General features: G+C 41.8%; 1 protein-coding gene across 1 annotated transcript in view; it reads left to right on the top strand.

Annotated features, from left to right (window-relative positions):
• The window catches only part of pak1 (p21 protein (Cdc42/Rac)-activated kinase 1), a 47,821-nt gene extending 30,134 nt beyond the window's left edge, over window positions 1–17,687 (top strand). The window contains exons 4-16 of the mRNA XM_020623563.1: window positions 1,573–1,667; window positions 2,977–3,124; window positions 3,214–3,251; window positions 4,790–4,903; window positions 5,988–6,222; window positions 9,209–9,272; window positions 10,286–10,334; window positions 11,714–11,826; window positions 14,033–14,150; window positions 14,317–14,416; window positions 15,101–15,297; window positions 15,724–15,858; window positions 16,359–17,687. Of these exons, the coding sequence (XP_020479219.1) occupies window positions 1,573–1,667; window positions 2,977–3,124; window positions 3,214–3,251; window positions 4,790–4,903; window positions 5,988–6,222; window positions 9,209–9,272; window positions 10,286–10,334; window positions 11,714–11,826; window positions 14,033–14,150; window positions 14,317–14,416; window positions 15,101–15,297; window positions 15,724–15,858; window positions 16,359–16,448 (1,496 nt within the window). The 3' untranslated portion in view covers window positions 16,449–17,687. The remainder of the gene's footprint in view (window positions 1–1,572; window positions 1,668–2,976; window positions 3,125–3,213; window positions 3,252–4,789; window positions 4,904–5,987; window positions 6,223–9,208; window positions 9,273–10,285; window positions 10,335–11,713; window positions 11,827–14,032; window positions 14,151–14,316; window positions 14,417–15,100; window positions 15,298–15,723; window positions 15,859–16,358) is intronic.
• Window positions 17,688–17,802: the final 115 nt, after the last annotated feature.

Raw genomic sequence — 17,802 nt, 5'->3', positions numbered from 1 at the left:
GGTGCAGGGAGTTGAGCCTCTGACACAATGAGGCCAGATGGATGTAAAGTGTGCTCTAATACAGAGAAGGAGGCTATGAAATCAGGCACACTGATAAGCTTTAAAATATTTTACTGACTTGATTGAGCTGCAGCTGTAGATTTACACTGGTACAAACAGTTTTTAAAACATTTCAGAACAGATTAAATGCTGTTGTTCTATAGTTACAACCTCATGTTACCTCATGCTAATGATATCAGTCGTCAACACACACACGTAGCAGAGTGCTTTCTTCTGTTCCACTGCAGGATTCACTAGTAGTAATTAATAGCACATTAGCTCATTGTTGGTGCTTGCTATAGCCCTAATGGTGGCTGACCTTTGACCCCAACAGCTGCTCCTGCCGGAGTTTGAACGGGGATAGATGCAACTCATCAAACATCGCGGAGCTCCAAATTGTGACTGCGATATAGCTTTGCAGTATTGCTTTTTTTAAAATAGTATTTTATTTACTGTCAGTTTGTCTTAGAAAACACTTGAACAACATCTGTGTTTACTTACAATGTTTAATTGAAATGAAGGCAGCATCAAAATGGGGCTGTAGGTGATTTTTATTTGTCGTCTTCAGCATTTTATTTCAAAGCAAGCAGGTCCCATACTGGCAAATTCATTTTTGCATGTTGAATAAACATGAAGCAACAGAACCGTCACTGCCCCAGGGCTGTGTTTTACTTTGTAGATTATTGGGAAATAAAGATACACAGTGGGTCAGATCTAGCTGCTTCAGTGCTTTCTGTTGGGTTTTATTGTTATATAGCAGCTTGACTTGTACTGAAAACCTTAATGTTTCAGTGGCCTACAAACAATTTTACACTGGGGGACAATTAAGTTGTATCCTGTTACCTTCTATACTGTTTCATCTGAAACATCTGGGTGTTGTTATGGGTGATGATATCAGTCTGTTACATAAAACCACTGGATCTTTCTTCTGACACCCCCCGACCTCCTGTTGCAGCATCTGTATTCCACATACTTCTTCCATAGAAGTGAGCAACAGGATGTTTTTGGAGGAACAAGCACACACTAGTTTTGTTAACTGACTACTTCACTGTACACATCCATGCATAGCGACAGATTACCCATGATGCTCTGGTCCCGCAGCTTTGTCAGACGTCCCAGGGGACTCTGCTGTCTGTGGTTCCAGGGGATCACTTCACAGTTTCCGACATATGGCGTCTCCTTTGTCATCTTTCTCTGATTCTGTCTTTTGCTTTCTCTTCGCTCTTTCTGTAGTTTTCTTATGTTCTCATGTGTTTTCTCAGAGCTTTCTCTGCGTCTGGTGTATTTCTTCCTCTCTTCCTTTTTACTCTTTATCACTGAATTGAAGACCTTTCAATGAATTTTAATGATCTTGAATCTTTGTACCTTTCTTCAAAGGCAGTTTTTAAAGATATTGCGTGCAGGATTTTATGTTCCAGTGGGTTTAATTATTGAATTGGTCCAACCTTCACTTCGGCTCCTCCTCTGCAGCCTTTGAGGGGAAGGGAAATTGACCTGAAATCACCTAAAATCAATGTCTGTTTTTGCCTTCAGCCTATAAGAAGAAGGAGCGTCCAGAGATTTCTCTGCCGTCTGATTTTGAACACACCATCCACGTCGGCTTTGATGCAGTTACCGGGGAGTTTACAGTAAGTGAGTGTGATGTTGTGTGTTCGTTCCCAGAGTATAGTAACACTCTTAAATGTACTGAAAGCAACCGCAGTGTGCATCTGCGGTGTGTATTTGTGCATCTGGTTTGCATAAATTATTAATTGCTTGCCAAAGGACCCATGTTCACTGTTGTCTGTGAGGCTTTTGTGTAAATGTGTGTGTGTGTGTCTCTGTGTTTGATACAAACACACTCAGCAAATGAATCTCTTCAAATAATCACATTAGGCAAAGATGCCTTGTTTAGCTGACTCATTTATCCACCTGCTCAAGCTCGTTTTGTTTGGAATTTAACTGTGTGTGTGAGTGTGTGTGTGAGAGAGAGAGCTCATTGTGCTTCTCCTTTCTTTTCCTATACACAAACCTTTTACTCAAGTCAGAACAGCCTAACTGTGTGTGATGGACTGACCCCGACAGAGAGAGTTGGAAAACAAAGAGATGTGACCCAGTTATGTGACTGAAGTACAAATATGATGAGAGTCCCTTGTTAGGGAGTGTGTGAGTGTGCGTGCATCTGTTCATTGGCAAGAAAAAGTAAGTGAACTTTTTGGAAATGCCAGGTTTCAAATGCGATCTGATCTTTATCTGTGTAACAAGTATAAACCAACAGTGTACTCAATCTAATAACACACAAACAACAACACTCCCATTAAACATTTACAGTGCTGGTGGAAAAAGTAAGCGAACCCTGAGATTTAATAGCTGGTCGAACCTCAGTTGGCAGCAGTAACCTCAGACAAGTAGCTGTGGATCAGAGCCGCACAATGTTCAGGAGGAGTGTGGACCATTCGGTCTCACAGAGCTGCTTCCATTCAGTCAGGATGTCTGGTGTGCACGGCTCTCTGAGCTCGTCCCACGGCACCTCTTTTGGGTTCTGTTCTGTGGCCTTTATTTTTATTTTTATGGGGTTAAGTGGGTCTTGGAGAAGCGGACAGGAAAGGCAGGGTAGAGGAGGACCTGTGACATAGGTCAGTAGCTGGATTCGATCCACGGACGTCACACACACACTGTGCTTACATATATGGTGCAACACACCATAACTGTTTGGCTGCTGGTGCGCCCTCGTGCTGTTTGTTCTGTAGCAATAAATCCAGGTTATGCACCAAGGCTACCTTAGTTTTCTTGACTACACTGTCTTGTTGAATCTAAAATGTATTGTTTTTTTGGAGGTGACGTGAGCTGTGTCAAGGACAAATGTCCAGATGCTATAAGTAAAGAAAACACAGTGCACATAATAAATAATGAAGTAAAACTCTCTGTGTGTGTGTGTGTGTGTGTGTGTGTGTGTAGGGCATGCCGGAGCAGTGGGCCCGGCTCCTGCAGACATCCAACATCACCAAGCTGGAGCAGAAGAAGAATCCTCAGGCCGTCCTTGATGTTCTGAAGTTCTACGACTCAAAAGAAACATCCAACAGCCAGAAATACATGAGCTTCACAGGTACACACTGACACATATACACATAACTTGCTCTTTCTTCTTATTGTTTTTTCTTATAGTAATTTCTCATTTTGTGTTTTTCCCTGCAGATAAAAGCACAGATGCCTACAGCTCCTCCACCACAACGGTAAGACTACTGTGCCGCTCACACAGCCACACCCAGACCGAGATGTGAGGACGGTTTCATTTCATAACTTATGTTCTTCAATGTTTGTTTACCATCACTGTAACTGTCATCCACAGTGAGAGTGATCAGCTGTCAGTAGAACCAGCTGATAATACCGGTAACAGTTACCCAAATTATTTTTGGTTTGCACATTTACTGCCCAAGCGGGAACAATAGTGCTTAAATCAAGAGAATGAATAACACTGTCCTTCTTGCTGCTTGTTGGCGTTCTTCTGTTGCTACTTGAATAGGTACTTAATCATGACATCTCAGGTAAATTAAATGGGAGAGTATTTGAAGAACTTAAGTATTGTACACGGTATGTGTGAATGCAAATCCCATAAAGGAAAGCACCGACAATTAGCAAGATTTGATACCGGGCTTGTTGATTTGCATTCTTCTTTTTATCACTTAAACTAGTTTTTGTTTACATTTTACATTCTACTTTATTACATTTTAACAATGTTTTTAAGTTGGCCATAAACCCAAACAGCTTCAGAACAACAGGTTTAATTTAGATATCTAAAAAATGTAATCTGTTTGCAAAGCAGTGTTTAGTTAGAAAAGGGGGGAAACTTCTCCCTGAGTCCTAATGTGTACTTACACACTATATTCTAGTTTAAAAGTGTGTAAAATGGTAAATACATTTTTCCTAGTGTCACAAACCCCACAAAATGGTTCGCTGTGTCCAGTATCATTTGAAAAGTCTAGTTCAGCCATAGGATATTTTTTATTTTATCCCATTCATGTGTGCATGGAGCCAACTGGAAGTCACCTGGCTCGTCTGGTGGGAGTCGGCTCGGCACATGGAAACATGTGGAACATCTGGGTATTTTTTATGGCTAAAATCCAGAAGAATGATGATTTTTTTCAGCTTTCATAGGAATGAATGGGCACCATCTATCAATGTTGTATCCAGGTCTCCATTAATACACACACAGCTCTGATCTCAGTGGCTCTTATTGGTGCTGCACTGCAACTGTTATCTTAAAGGTGCATTTAAACCAAACCAGGAAGGTGAGAATACATAGGAGGGAGGAGGAAGCGATGATGATGGCACTCCTCTTTCTCCCTCGCTCACTCTCTCTCTCCGCATCGTGAATCAGCATGTTTTCCTCCTTTCACCATTTCCCTGTCTCTGCAGCCTGGCCACCAGCCGAGCATCAGGCTATCAGAGAGAGATAGAGGAAGAGAGCGATGGAGAGGAGGATGTGTGACGAGTGGCATCAGGAGCCAGACATGACCAGAGCTTTTAGATATCAACAGTGATGATGAGAAGAGGGCGAGTGAAAAGGGTGGAAAGACAGAGAGGGAAGAGGTTTAAAAAAGGAGAAACTAGAAAGGAGAACTAAGGACAAGAACTTCTCTGCATGATGAGATGCTGAAGCAGTAGAGGAAGAAGTGACAGTGGCCATACGATGGGTTTGGTATCGCTCTTGGCTCATGTGACGATGATGTCATTTAGACTCCGCCCTCTCTTCCCTTGTGACATCACACAGAGCGCCAAGACTGTGATGGACACGCCCGCCATAGCAACCGTATCCGAGGATGAGGACGAAGATGAGGCTGAGCCGCCGCCGGTGATTGCCCCCCGACCAGAACACACCAAATCAGTGAGGATGCACTTTTGTCTTTCTATACTTGTGAGGACTCTGATTAATATAATGCATTCCCTGGCCCCCACATGCTCGATAGGTGGGTCCAGATCTGACAGATACTTTAATTCAGTCTGGAAGCAAAATTTCAATGCATCCTGACTCAGACACTTAACTTTAATGATCTGATTGATCTTTTTATTCCCAGAATGTCAAACATTGGGGAAAATTCCCAGAGTCAAAGGTGGCGTCTCCACACGTCTCATTGTGTCCAACCAACAGACCCACAGAGACTCAGCTGATTCTCATGTCTGACAAAGAAAAGCATCAGTTCCTCACATTAAAGCAGGTGGAACCAGAACATGTTGGTGACTGTTGCTTCTGAATAGAAAGTTAACTGTCACCAACATGTACTGTATATATAGACCCACAACATTTATTCTGTATGATGAAGGTTGTGTGCATGGCTGTTGGGCGGCTGTGGCTCAGGAGGTAGAGCGAGTCGTTTCCTAACTGGAGGATTAGCGGTTCGATTCCCGGCTTGTCCAGTCAACATGTCGAGGTGTCCTTGAGCAAGACAACAACCCCCAGTTGCTCCCGGTGATGTCACTGGTGTGTGAATTTGGGAGTGTGAATGGGTGAATGGCCGAATAATGTGTGAAAGCGCTTTGAGTGTGTTGTAAGAAGCGTAGAAAGGCGCTATACAAGTATAAGACCATTTACTACTTATACAAGTATAAGACCATTTACTACTTATACAAGTATAAGACCATTTACTACTTATACAAGTATAAGACCATTTACTACTTATACAAGTATAAGACCATTTACTACTTATACAAGTATAAGACCATTTACTACTTATACAAGTATAAGACCATTTACTACTTATACAAGTATAAGACCATTTACTACTTATACAAGTATAAGACCATTTACTACTTATACAAGTATAAGACCATTTACTACTTATACAAGTATAAGACCATTTACTACTTATACAAGTATAAGACCATTTACCATGTTTTTATCACAGACATTAGAAAAGTCTCATTTAACCCCGTTTTAATTTCACTCTGTTGAACTTCTCTTATTCTTTCAGATATACACTCGCTCTGTGATCGAGCCCCTCCCTCCTCCTCCCACCAAGGATGCCGCGACCTCCCCCATCTCTGTGCCGACCGCTGCTGCCGCTGCTGTCACGCCCGCCCCTGCTGCAGAAGGAGCTCCAAGCAGCCCTCCCAGTGCAAGCCCCGCCCCTGGGCCTTCTCTGCCCCGCCCCCAGGACAAAGCCAGAAAGAAGAAGATGTCAGACGAGGAGATCCTGGAGAAACTACGTAAGGCTCCTTCGTACACTCAAACGCACACACGTACATGAAAAGAGAACATGTAATCTTAACTCGTACCTTTAAAACACTACAGATTATACATTTAACATATCGATATTATACAGATTGTTAGAAATAACTTCCCATTTAAGAACATAACACTTAAGAGTTTCAATGACGTACATGCTCTGGCTCTACAAAGGAACATCTACGCTCTAGTATATGGCCAAATGTATGTGGACACCATGTATCACGGTTCACTGTGAATTTTTAACTGTTCTACATTGTTCGTCCTGTGAGTTGCACTGAAGGGAAACGTAGTGCTACAGCATTCAGTGATATTTTAAACTACAGTGTTCTTCCAGGTTTGTGGTGACAGATCATGTTTGTCCTCTTCCTGTTTGAACATGACAGTGCCCCTGTACATCCATAAATAATGGTTTTCCCAGTTTGGCGTTGACAAACCTGACTAGGCCGCACTGCACCCGACACCTCTGGGATGAACTGAAACACCAACTGTGAGCCAGAGGCAGTGCTGGACCTCATTAACACATCTTTTGTTCAACATCTGGTGGAAAACCTGAAACAAGAAGAGTGAGAAATGTTCCACAGTCGTGTGGTTGTAGTGTTTGGTTGTTCACATACTTCTGGCCATATTGTGCGTGTAATGGTGCAGGGAATGGACTTGAAGACTCTCGGCCACAATACAGAATATGGTAGAACATACTGGGTTTCACTTCAGTGATTTGGTAGCATTTAGACAATTCTGATGGATTTTCATGCATCATCTGCACCTCAGCCCCGTGGCTGTCTGACTTTTGACAATTTTACACCAGGTGCTAGTTTCCTTATAGTTCAAGCTGATGAAGCAGTGGCCCCACCTGGTTAGAGGTGAAACTGTCCTCTGTAAGACTGAAGTGATTTAAAGTCCATCATGCTCTGCTGATGAATTTAAAAGCTTTATTTAGGACATGGAAAGATTAAAACTGATGAGATCTGACCACCTAAGGCTAACTCATACTATCCATGTTCGTGTGTCCGCTATGGACCGGTGTGCGGATGTCCTCCTGAAGGCCAAAAATTACTAAAACCCCCCGACAGTACACGCACCAGTATGTGAGTGTACGCTGACAGAAATTGTAATATGAATAGAAACGGGTGCACATTCTTCATCCGTGTTTGTGTCTACTTAAAGGTATGCAGAAAGTATAAATTGGCTTCAGGACTTCATGATAAAAGTGTTTTTAATCTTACAAGACTCAAACTGTGTAACTTTTAGCAAAGTGAAGCTCCTGCACAGCTTTACATACAATATCACTATTTGTCCTGTGATTAATAACTATTTTGTCTGTAGATCGTAATCATTATCCCGTGTCTGTATTCTGTGAAACTCAATTCACTCAGTTCAGTGAGGACAGTCTCCGTGTGCTAATTTAAACCTCCTCTACACTCTTGTGTTTGACAGGCTGATTCATCTCGTTGTCTTTATTTGCAGAAACAGTTTCCCTCAGAGAGAATTTATTTTAGGCTCAAGTCAGGCTGGTGCTGAATTCAGCAGATATTTTCTGTTTTTGAAACGGTATTTTATGAAGTTGTTAAAAAGTAGAACTAAGAAAACATTGTTTTTTACAAGTGGGACAGTACTAAATATACAATCGGTGTGCTTCAAGTATTTTTACCCCAAATAATATTGTGCCTTTTTTTATGTAGTACACACAGGTCCAGTGTTTGTGAGGCACAGTGAAAGATGTTACGAGTTCTTACTTAGAAAAGATGTTTCCTGCCGTCTCACAGCGTTCAGACCTGACAAAGTTAAAGCTGCATTAACTGACTTCTCCCTCTAATTTTTCTCCTCCCTCCCTCCACTCCTCTTTGCTCCTCCTGCTCTGTCTGTGAAACAGCTGTAGCAGTCCAGTAGTAGCGCAGCAGTAATAACCGGCTCCAGGACTAATGTATAAGAACTGTAGAGCCCATATAGCTCGTGGTTTTCAGTGGCATTACAGCGACACAATGTCAGATAAAGGGATTTACGTTTTATGTTAATGTTGTTTGTAGCAGATGTATCTGCAGTAACGCAAGCAAATTATACAGACGAGTGTTTTTTCCCCAGCAATATTGATACAGTACTAATGTTCCAGCCACTATTGCATCTGCTTAAAGAGAAGTGCTCTCTCTTTTTTAAGTCTGTGTAGTTTCAGAATGAAAACATATGTTTAAAGAAGCTTCTTCCCCATGTTGAAATGTGATGTTCTGTGTTTGTAACCCGTGAATAAAAAAAAGCCTGTATATTTTTTAAACTATGCCTGTCCCCATGCCTGTCCAGATGTGCTCAGGTCTCCTGCAGCTGGTAAGACCAGGATACTGTCTGTCTGTTTTTGACTGACAGACCTGATATCCACTGTCCCTGCCCCCCATGTCCAATCCTCACATCTGATTGGTCGTCTTCTCTTTCCATCGTCCAGCGTGACTCCTGCTCCAGCTTTTGTCGTCTAAGCAGTTTCCTGTTGTGGGTTACTGAGCTGCAGACAGAGCTGCTCCTTTCTTTCTTTCTTGATTCATTCTTTTATCTTTTATAACTTTTTTCCTTTCTACCTTCATTTCTTTGTTCCTTGATTTTTCTTCCTTCCTTCCTTCCTTCCTTCCATCTTTCTTTCCTCCTTCTCCTTCGTTCACTGTTAAACATTTTCCTGCCTTTCTTTAAATCTCCTTTCTTTTTCCAGACCTGTTTAGTTTTCACCTCATCCCTCATTTTGTCTCTGCTCTGTCTCCCAGCCAGCATGCTGCATTGACCTGAGTGTGGTGAAGACTAGAGCAGAATTATGATGGATAGAAAGACTCCAGACTCCTCTATCCATTCAAATTCACTGTAAAATTAACATATAAATATCAGCTGTGGATTATATCTAGGGCCCGGTTTTCTTTGTCCTGCTCTTGCAGATCTGTTTGAATCAGTAACTGAGTTTTAGCTTTTTTCTTTCTCTGTCTTTGAACTCAGGGACAATTGTAAGTGTTGGAGACCCCAAGAAGAAATACACCCGCTTTGAGAAGATCGGACAGGGGTAAGTCATGAAGATGATATGTTGAGCTGTGACTGGTTCACTCACTCATTGTGTAGTTTAGTTTATTACATGTAAGTGTTAGGAACTATAAGCAGCAGACATTAATGTCATACAAGACTTTCACTGTCACAGACAGTCTGAGACATTAATGTCATACAAGACTTTCACCGTCACAGACAGTCTGTAAGAACTATCTGTAATATAATGTGACTGTGTTCAGTCTCTGACTGAAAAGTCAAGTTCAAAACACGTTTCTTCAGGCTGTCAATGCTTGGTATGCAAGTTACAGTAGTACAAGGTCCACATTAGTGCATTAGTTGAAACAAGTGCATCAAATCATCTGTGTGTAAGCAGTTTAATGAAAACACTCTGAGATTATCTGAATGTGTTTCACGGTTCCATCCGTCACAGCTGCATGTAGTTCGTTATTTTAAATTGTCTAATGGATAAAGATGTAGAAAGAGTATAAAGTTCATAAGAGTATAAAGTAAGATGTTGACTTTGGCGAATTGTTATTTATAAAGATTAGTTCCATTTAGGAAGCTAAGGATCATTTTAATTATGAGTTTATCACTTGATTATTGATTATTAATTGTTTTGTATGTAGCACATCATAGAGTCTCAGAGTTCAAGGTGTATTCTTTGGCATATGTAAACTAGTCCCAGTTCACAGTGATGTAAAACAAATAAAAGGAGCAAAGTCTCAGCCCTATCAGAATTTATTTTTTGCTTAGAAAATGACTCAAACTGTTAATTATCAAGACAAGTTTAAATCAGTGTGAAGAGGTGTTAGAGATGTTTATGTCAGACACAACGGGGGGAAAGCAACATTAAAAATCTCCCAGTAAATCTAAAGCTCTAACAGACAACCTGTAATTAGTCGAACGCTACTGAATGTCACTTGAAACCTGCAGATTTTCATGCCTTGAGGACTTTTAAGGAATAGAAGAAGTTTTCACCCAACAAAGAACTGATCACATGGAGTGTAATGTTCACCTGCTGTGTGTTTTCAGGGCGTCTGGGACGGTGTACACAGCCATAGACATCGCTACAGGACAGGAGGTAGTCTCCTTTGTCACACTCGATATCTGTGTCTCCTTTCTACATTCCTCTATGCTTTATCCTCCTTCAGCTAACAGCTAGCCACACCCCTTATTTAAAAAGGCAATACTATCCATCCATCCATCCATTATCTATACTGCTTATCCTGAAGAGGGCCATGGGGGGGCGGAGCCAATCCCAGCTGACAATGGGCACGAGGCGTGGTTAATCCCAGCTGACAATGGGCAAGAGGCGTGGTCCACCCTGGACAGGTAATGGCAATACTAACATTGCTAAAAAGACATGCTGGTTATAACACGACAAGAGGAGTCTACAAACATGCCAGCAGCTCTGTGAGTCTGTACAGTACTAACTTCATTTAGGCCTGAATAAAAATAAAAAAACAGACAGTCTGACAACCATAGAGCTAAAATGGCTAAAATCTCACAGAAGGATACGCATTAAATTCACCAACACAGGACGGCTTTAGTGTTTTTATTGTGTTTTACTCAAAAGTAAGATTTGGAGATTGACCAGATACAGTAACAGCTCCCACCTGAGGTCAAGGAATAAGTCAGGCCAAGTTCTTAATTTGTACAGATGTACACTTACTCTCTGGTTTGGTTTTTAAAAGGTACAGGGTATAACACAACCACAAATACAGCAGTACTGAAAACTCTATAAAGCACTGTGTCTATTTATAATGGGCCGGGAAGAGAAAGACACTGATTTTTCTCTGAGAGAGACACTAATATGCTGCAGTATTACACAAATTAATAAACCAGTTAGGGAACTACTCTCTATACAAGGTATGGCAGATGAAGAGAGACAGAGACTGATTGTCAGGTACTGTACCAAATAATGACCGGATACATGCTGAGAACAGTCTAGAGGTTAAATAAAGTTCACCACGTGGATGAAAGTGCTCAGGCAGTTTAAATGTTGAATGCTAAATTATTATAGTAAAATGTTTTTAAGCCTTTAATTCACTAGCTGGACTTTGCACAATGAGAATATTGTGTCAGTAACTGGCCTTAAGTCTGGATTCAGTCACTGTGACTCCAGGTTCATTTTAAAGGAGCTCAGCTCATCTGGCAGATTAATTCCTCTCAGTTTCCCTCTGTGAGAATTAGTCTCACTGCCCTCGGATTTAGACGTTTCCCTTCCTAATCACCTTGTCTGTCTGGCTGCTTGTCCTCTGGCTTCAGTTTCTTACCAATATTCTTTTCATGCGCTTGCCTTCTTTCGTTCTCTGTCACATTATCTATGCTTTTAATAAACCCGTTCTTCTGTCTGTTTTTGAATGTCCACCTCCCCACCATCCCCAGCCTCTCTGTTCTCAGTTTATTTCCAGGTCCGCATGATTTATTTGCACTAGTCAAATATGTCTTTTCTCTCAGGTTGCCATCAAACAGATGAACCTGCAGCAGCAGCCGAAGAAAGAGCTGATCATCAATGAGATTCTGGTGATGAGGGAAAACAAGAACCCCAACATAGTCAACTACCTGGACAGGTAAAGACCCCATCACTCAACAGCGTCGCCTTTATAATCATTCACTGTTTGTCAGCAGATGAATCATGACAGGGAGAGAAGTGGTTTGACTTCCACACTCTGCCAGTTCTGTCTTTTTTGTTGATTGATGTTGTGTTATTGCTCTTAGGTTGCCACCATTTGATAGATTTCTTTTAAAAATGTACAACTATAATACTGCTTCAGTGTGCCGCTGCTGAGGTCCTGTACCAGTACCGAATGCTGGTGCAGACCATCGTTTCTAGAGGCTGCAGCTTTAAAAGTTGGAGGATTATATTTAGTTTTGGCAGGTTCACACTCAGCTGAGATCCTCCTCTTAATGTTGGTGTTGTGAGAAAATGCTGAACGCAACTTGCGAAACAAGGAGAAAAACACAGTTTGGTGCAAAATGAGACAAATGTAAAGTTTTAATTTTCTCTGGAAACCTGTAAAACACCTCTGTGATATTCTGGGTGTTTGAGGAGCAGTGGAAGCACTGGGCGCTGCTGAGGAACCACCACTGAGCTATGAAGTATGCAGAACTGAACCAAGATCAGTTCAGGATTGGTCTGGTTGCCTGTTTGTCTTGAGAGAAATTGAGGCCACATGCAAGACTGGCGATAACACTGTCATTCCCATGGAAACATTTTCACCGTCTCTGATTTAGTGTGTGTGTGTGTGTGTGTGTGTGTGTGTGTGTGTGTGTGTGTGTTTTACAGGCTTGGCGAAGGAATGTCATTGTTTTTTGTAATGCTGTTGAATTCACATGCCTCATCAATGATTTTTAATTTATTTCATATTCAGTTCATCACTTCAGAGTTAAGTTCATTCATTCATTCAACTTTTCAAATTTATATAGCGGGGTCCAGTGAGAGCAGGTTGACTCTCCTGTGCATGGATGCCCTCTGTGCACAGGACAGTAAAACAAACTTAAATAGCGGGAAATGATAAAAAGGCTAAAAACAAGCACTGTGCTGATAATAAACACATGTAAACCCAACAAAAATGAAGCCAAGTCCACCTTAAACTCACAAATAAGAGATAAGGATAAAATGGTAAAGCATAAGAGTTAGGATTGAAGTTACACTTCACTCAGTGTCCACAGAATGTTCAACTGTAGGCAGTGAAGGACTCAGTTAAACTTTAAAACCAGCCAATGAAATCAGCTGATCTAGTTTTAGATGCTGCTGCAGAAGGCATGTAACATACGGGATGTTTTCCTACAAGGGCTTCGTAAGTAAATGTTCGGGTCCCCGCTGACCGACACTGAGGGCCAGCCTATGTTCTGGTACGGGTCACAGTCCACAGTGTCCTGAACCTCCGAGCGCTGTGATTGATACACAACAGCTAATGATTGAAGTGGTGCTGGAGGAGCATCGCTGTAAATGAAATCACCACGATCCAATGCAGACAAGACAGTGGCCGCGCTCATCGAAACCAAGAGCGAATTAAATGTCAGACGCTCCATGGAACACTGACACACACACACACAAAAATAAAAAACACACGCAGAGTGTGTTTTATAGCTTTTCTGGTTTTCTAGACAGTTTACTGCCATCCAGTGGTGCTAACAATTAGTCGATTGATCAGTTAGTCAATCAACAGACAACTGATCAACAACAGCTTTTATTTTTTTCAAGAATCAAGATTTTTATTTGCCGTTTATGCATAAACACATAGTCTAGGCATAGAGGAATTCTTGTGCAGGGCTCTCCTGGAGTCAAGTAAAGAGTTTAAAGCCAAAAGAACGAACACCTAGTCTAAATATAAGATCCCCCAAGAATACACAATATAAAAAACAAGAATACTCAAGAATACAAAATAGTTTTGTTTTGTCTTGTTAAATTGAAAATCTTTGGGTTTTGATCTGAAGACATGAGGGAAAATGATGGGCCTTTTACACCATTTCCTGAAATGTCACTAGCTAATCGATTTGTAAAAACAGTTGGTAATGTCACCTCTACCAATCAAACCAATTAAACTATATCAGAGAATATTTATGCTACAAAATTTACAAAACTCTGTCAAGATTTTGACACATAACAAATGCCACAATTTTCAAACTCCTCTGTTAAATTGAATATTTTTTTGAGTCCACTATGGTTCTTAAGATAATGTTCTATTTCTACAGTCTAGCAAAATGTTGATTCAGTAGAATACAGAGCATACTGTTAAAATATATTCCTGCATGTACCGGTGTTTGCCATAGTTACTTGGTGGGTGATGAGCTGTGGGTGGTGATGGAGTACCTGGCCGGAGGTTCTTTGACTGACGTCGTCACAGAAACCTGCATGGATGAAGCCCAAATAGCTGCTGTATGCAGAGAGGTAAGACACCATTTCAGGTGGAAATGAATAAAAACAAAACACTGGAGGTTCTCCCAAAGTTTTCATTTCCTCATGCTGTGCTCAAGAGCATGCCCGCCTTTGTGAGGTGAGGAAACCCTGCCAGTAAAGGAGATTTATTATCCATATCTTCTGTCTCCCTTTTCAGTGTCTGCAGGCATTGGAGTTCCTCCATTCAAACCAGGTCATCCATCGGGACATCAAGAGCGACAACATCCTGCTGGGCATGGACGGCTCTGTCAAACTCAGTCAGTCCACACATCATTTATTCATTCTAAGTATTCAGAACTGCAGGACACTGAGGACTGTTGTTGTAGCTGCTTATTCAGGCCAACAGGGGGCGCTGTGATTCTACTGTGACCAGTATTGAAGTTCAGTCTGTCCATTTGCTGAGTGATCATAGAGGAGATGTTTAGGGCCGTCAGTGAGGTTCAGCCATGTGCCAGTGTTTCTTCATTGTTGTTCAGTACAGCGGCCGTTGTTGCACAGGAGCTGTGAGACATTCAGGCCTTTTTGTTCAATGGACAAAACGTGTTTTAAAATTTTTTGCAACAGCTTATATTAAAATTCATTTGAAACTTCATATAACGCTTTGATGCAAAAAATAAAAGCAGAATCTTTAGTTTGGCCAGGTTTGGTCCCCAGGCCAGTATTTACTCATCACAGATTTACATTACCCACTGTGTGGAGATTTCATGCATTCACCTAGAAGTTTTTATTTTTAATTTGAATTTTAAACTCGGCTCATTAATGTGCTGGCAGAGTGCATGACCTCCAAGCAAAACTCTATTAGCTTAGAGAAGTTCACAGACTGATGGTAAATAAAGGGCAGCTGTCCTTATTTATTTATTTTAATACAAGTGTTCATCTGAAGAGGGTTTCGAACGCTGTGAATACATGGACTAATTTTGGTCTCTCTCTCCTCCTCCAAGCTGACTTTGGCTTCTGCGCCCAGATCACTCCAGAGCAGAGCAAACGCAGCACTATGGTCGGGACTCCATACTGGATGGCTCCTGAGGTCGTGACCCGTAAAGCCTATGGTCCCAAAGTGGACATCTGGTCCCTGGGCATCATGGCTATAGAGATGGTAGAGGGGGAGCCGCCGTACCTGAATGAAAATCCACTCAGGGTGAGACTGTTTACTGAGGATAAGTAACACTAACACCTGTGACCTGTGGGAATTTGTCTCAGTGTTATAGAAACAGTTGGACAGCAAAGACAAACACAGATCTATTTAAGTACTAAATGTGTCCTGTATAAATTAGGCAGTGGTGATAGAGGTCCTCAGATTTTTTACTGAAGTAAAAGTAGAAATACCACAGTGTAGAAATACTGTTACAAGTAAAAGTTCTGCATTCAAAACGTTACTAAATACAACAATATTAACATCAAAAGTACTGAGAGTGCTCATTATGCAGAAAAGCACTTCCGAAAACCACCACTGGGTGGCACCACAGAAAAGATTTTTACAACATATGTACAGTTGCTTTAAGCATATATACTGTACATGTTACATAAGGTGTAGACTAGCCTGTTGCTTGTGCCTATCGTCTAGGCGCTGTATCTCATCGCGACCAATGGGACGCCGGAGTTGCAGAACCCGGAGAAGCTGTCAACGATATTCAGAGACTTCCTGAACCGATGTCTGGAGATGGATGTGGAGAAGAGGGGGTCAGCTAAAGAACTACTGTGGGTATTAGTTGCTGTGTGTGTGTGTGTGTGTGCATCAATAGTATTTTTGTCTCCATACTGTAGATTCATAATAGAGAGCCAAACGATTACCTTTGTAATCATGTAGAGCTGAGCTAATTGTTGTTTGTACTCAGAGGTTACCTGTTATAAGTTGTTCATTGCGAGCAGCACAGTGTGTACAGCATCTTCTTTGTGGAAACGAATTGTTACAGTGTGCACAAAAAGTTTATGTTAATTCATGAACTAACATGAATGATAACTAGCTCTATTAGCCTACGTGGAGTCACAGTGAAAGGTCAATCACCAGGTGACACCAGGTGTCTGTTTTCTGTCTTTCTACACAGTGAACTGATGTATTTCTCTCTGTCCCCTTCCCTCCCTTGTTCGCTCTCCCACTCTTTCTTCCCTTCCCTGTCTCTCTCCTTCCTCCTTGCCATTCCCCTTCTTCTCTTGCTCTTCCCTCCCCTCCTCGTCCCTGTCTTTTTCTTCTCCTCCCCTCAGCATCAGTTTCTGAAGATGGCGAAGCCTCTCTCCAGCCTGACTCCTCTCATTGTGGCTGCCAAGGAAGCTGCCAAGAACAACCGCTAGCAAGCCTTGCACTTGTTATTTGGTCTGTCGTTCCCTCTTTTTCCATCAGCCATCCCTTCCTCTTCTTTCCTCTTTTTCTTTGTTCTGGGGAATAGGAGGACAGTGATGGTGGCTGCTAGTTTCCAAAATCAGTCTTTCTCTCTTTTTTCTTTTTGTTCTTTGTAACCAATTGCTCCTCCACCCCGTGAACTTTGACCCCAGGCTTGAAACCCCCCCAAAAAATGTGCATGGGAAGAAAGAACGCTAGTTTCTTCCTCTAGTCTCCAACACTCAACTGGACACAGACAGGAAGATGGGGGCAAACGCGATAACATTATCTAGCGAGCTATGATCAAGTGATGTCATCGCTGACATCATATCCCCCTCAGCTGGTACGAACAACCCTATGTGGTAAAAAGAGTGTATCAACAGAGCCCAAAGACTCATGGGATTTTTTTTTTTTTTTAAATCAATGTGTGTTTGTTTTTCTACCTTGTCTGTGAAAGCCGGACCACAACAGTCGACCAGCACCGTCTGCTGCTGCTGTGTGTGTGTTAGCTGTCATTCAGTTAATTTTAAATTTTTCCCCTTTTTGTTTTAAAAATCAGCTTTCGTGTGTGTGTGTTTGTCATGGGGGGTGTTGGGATATTAATTAAGCTGATTGTAGCGTTACCTTCTGTAGTTTTTGACACAGAGGTGGTGAGGTGTGGTACTTCGTTGTGTGAGCTGTGAACGAGGAAAACGTGTTGTGCCCAGAGCTATGATGGACTGAGTTTGGACATGAGAGGTTTTCACTGCAAAAACATCCCTTTTTTACTTTGTGATCTTTTTCGAGGAAAACCACGTACACAAGTGGCCCAGATCTGATCTGAAGTCATCTCATTTGGTTTGTTCACACTTCTGTGGAAACATCAGGTCTGAGTTACTTGGAGGGGAACTTCAGCTGTGATGTGGATGTGGCGTCAGAGAGATGATGTGACTTTCAGGTTCTGTTCCTGAAGTAAGAAAACCACATTCCAAATCCTGTCTACATTTAAAACCACACTAACCAACCACAGGGCCTGAGCCTTTCTCAACTATATGTCACACGGGTCACTTCCTTTGTTTAGATAAGGACAGTAGGTTTTGGAAAAACAGCCTAATATTGTTACAGCGAGCCGTGTGTTGAGTTGTTTTGGACCCAGTAACAATGCAGATTCGAACCCAGGCTAGACAAGAAAAACGTCTTTAATGCTCCACAACAAACAAACAAACAAACAAAACAGAGCTGGTCTCGTCCGCTGATCTCGGGGCAGCTGGGCACACTGAGTTGACTGGGCTACTGTTTCCCAGGGTGTATGAGAGGCGTTGCTCGCTAAATAAGAACAGAGAGAGA

Source organism: Monopterus albus, unplaced genomic scaffold, assembly GCF_001952655.1.
Source record: "Monopterus albus unplaced genomic scaffold, M_albus_1.0 scaffold304.1, whole genome shotgun sequence".
NCBI classification, from domain to species: Eukaryota; Metazoa; Chordata; class Actinopteri; order Synbranchiformes; family Synbranchidae; genus Monopterus; species Monopterus albus.
Note: the sequence above shows the minus strand (reverse complement) of the source record. Positions and strands in the feature narration are given on the sequence as shown.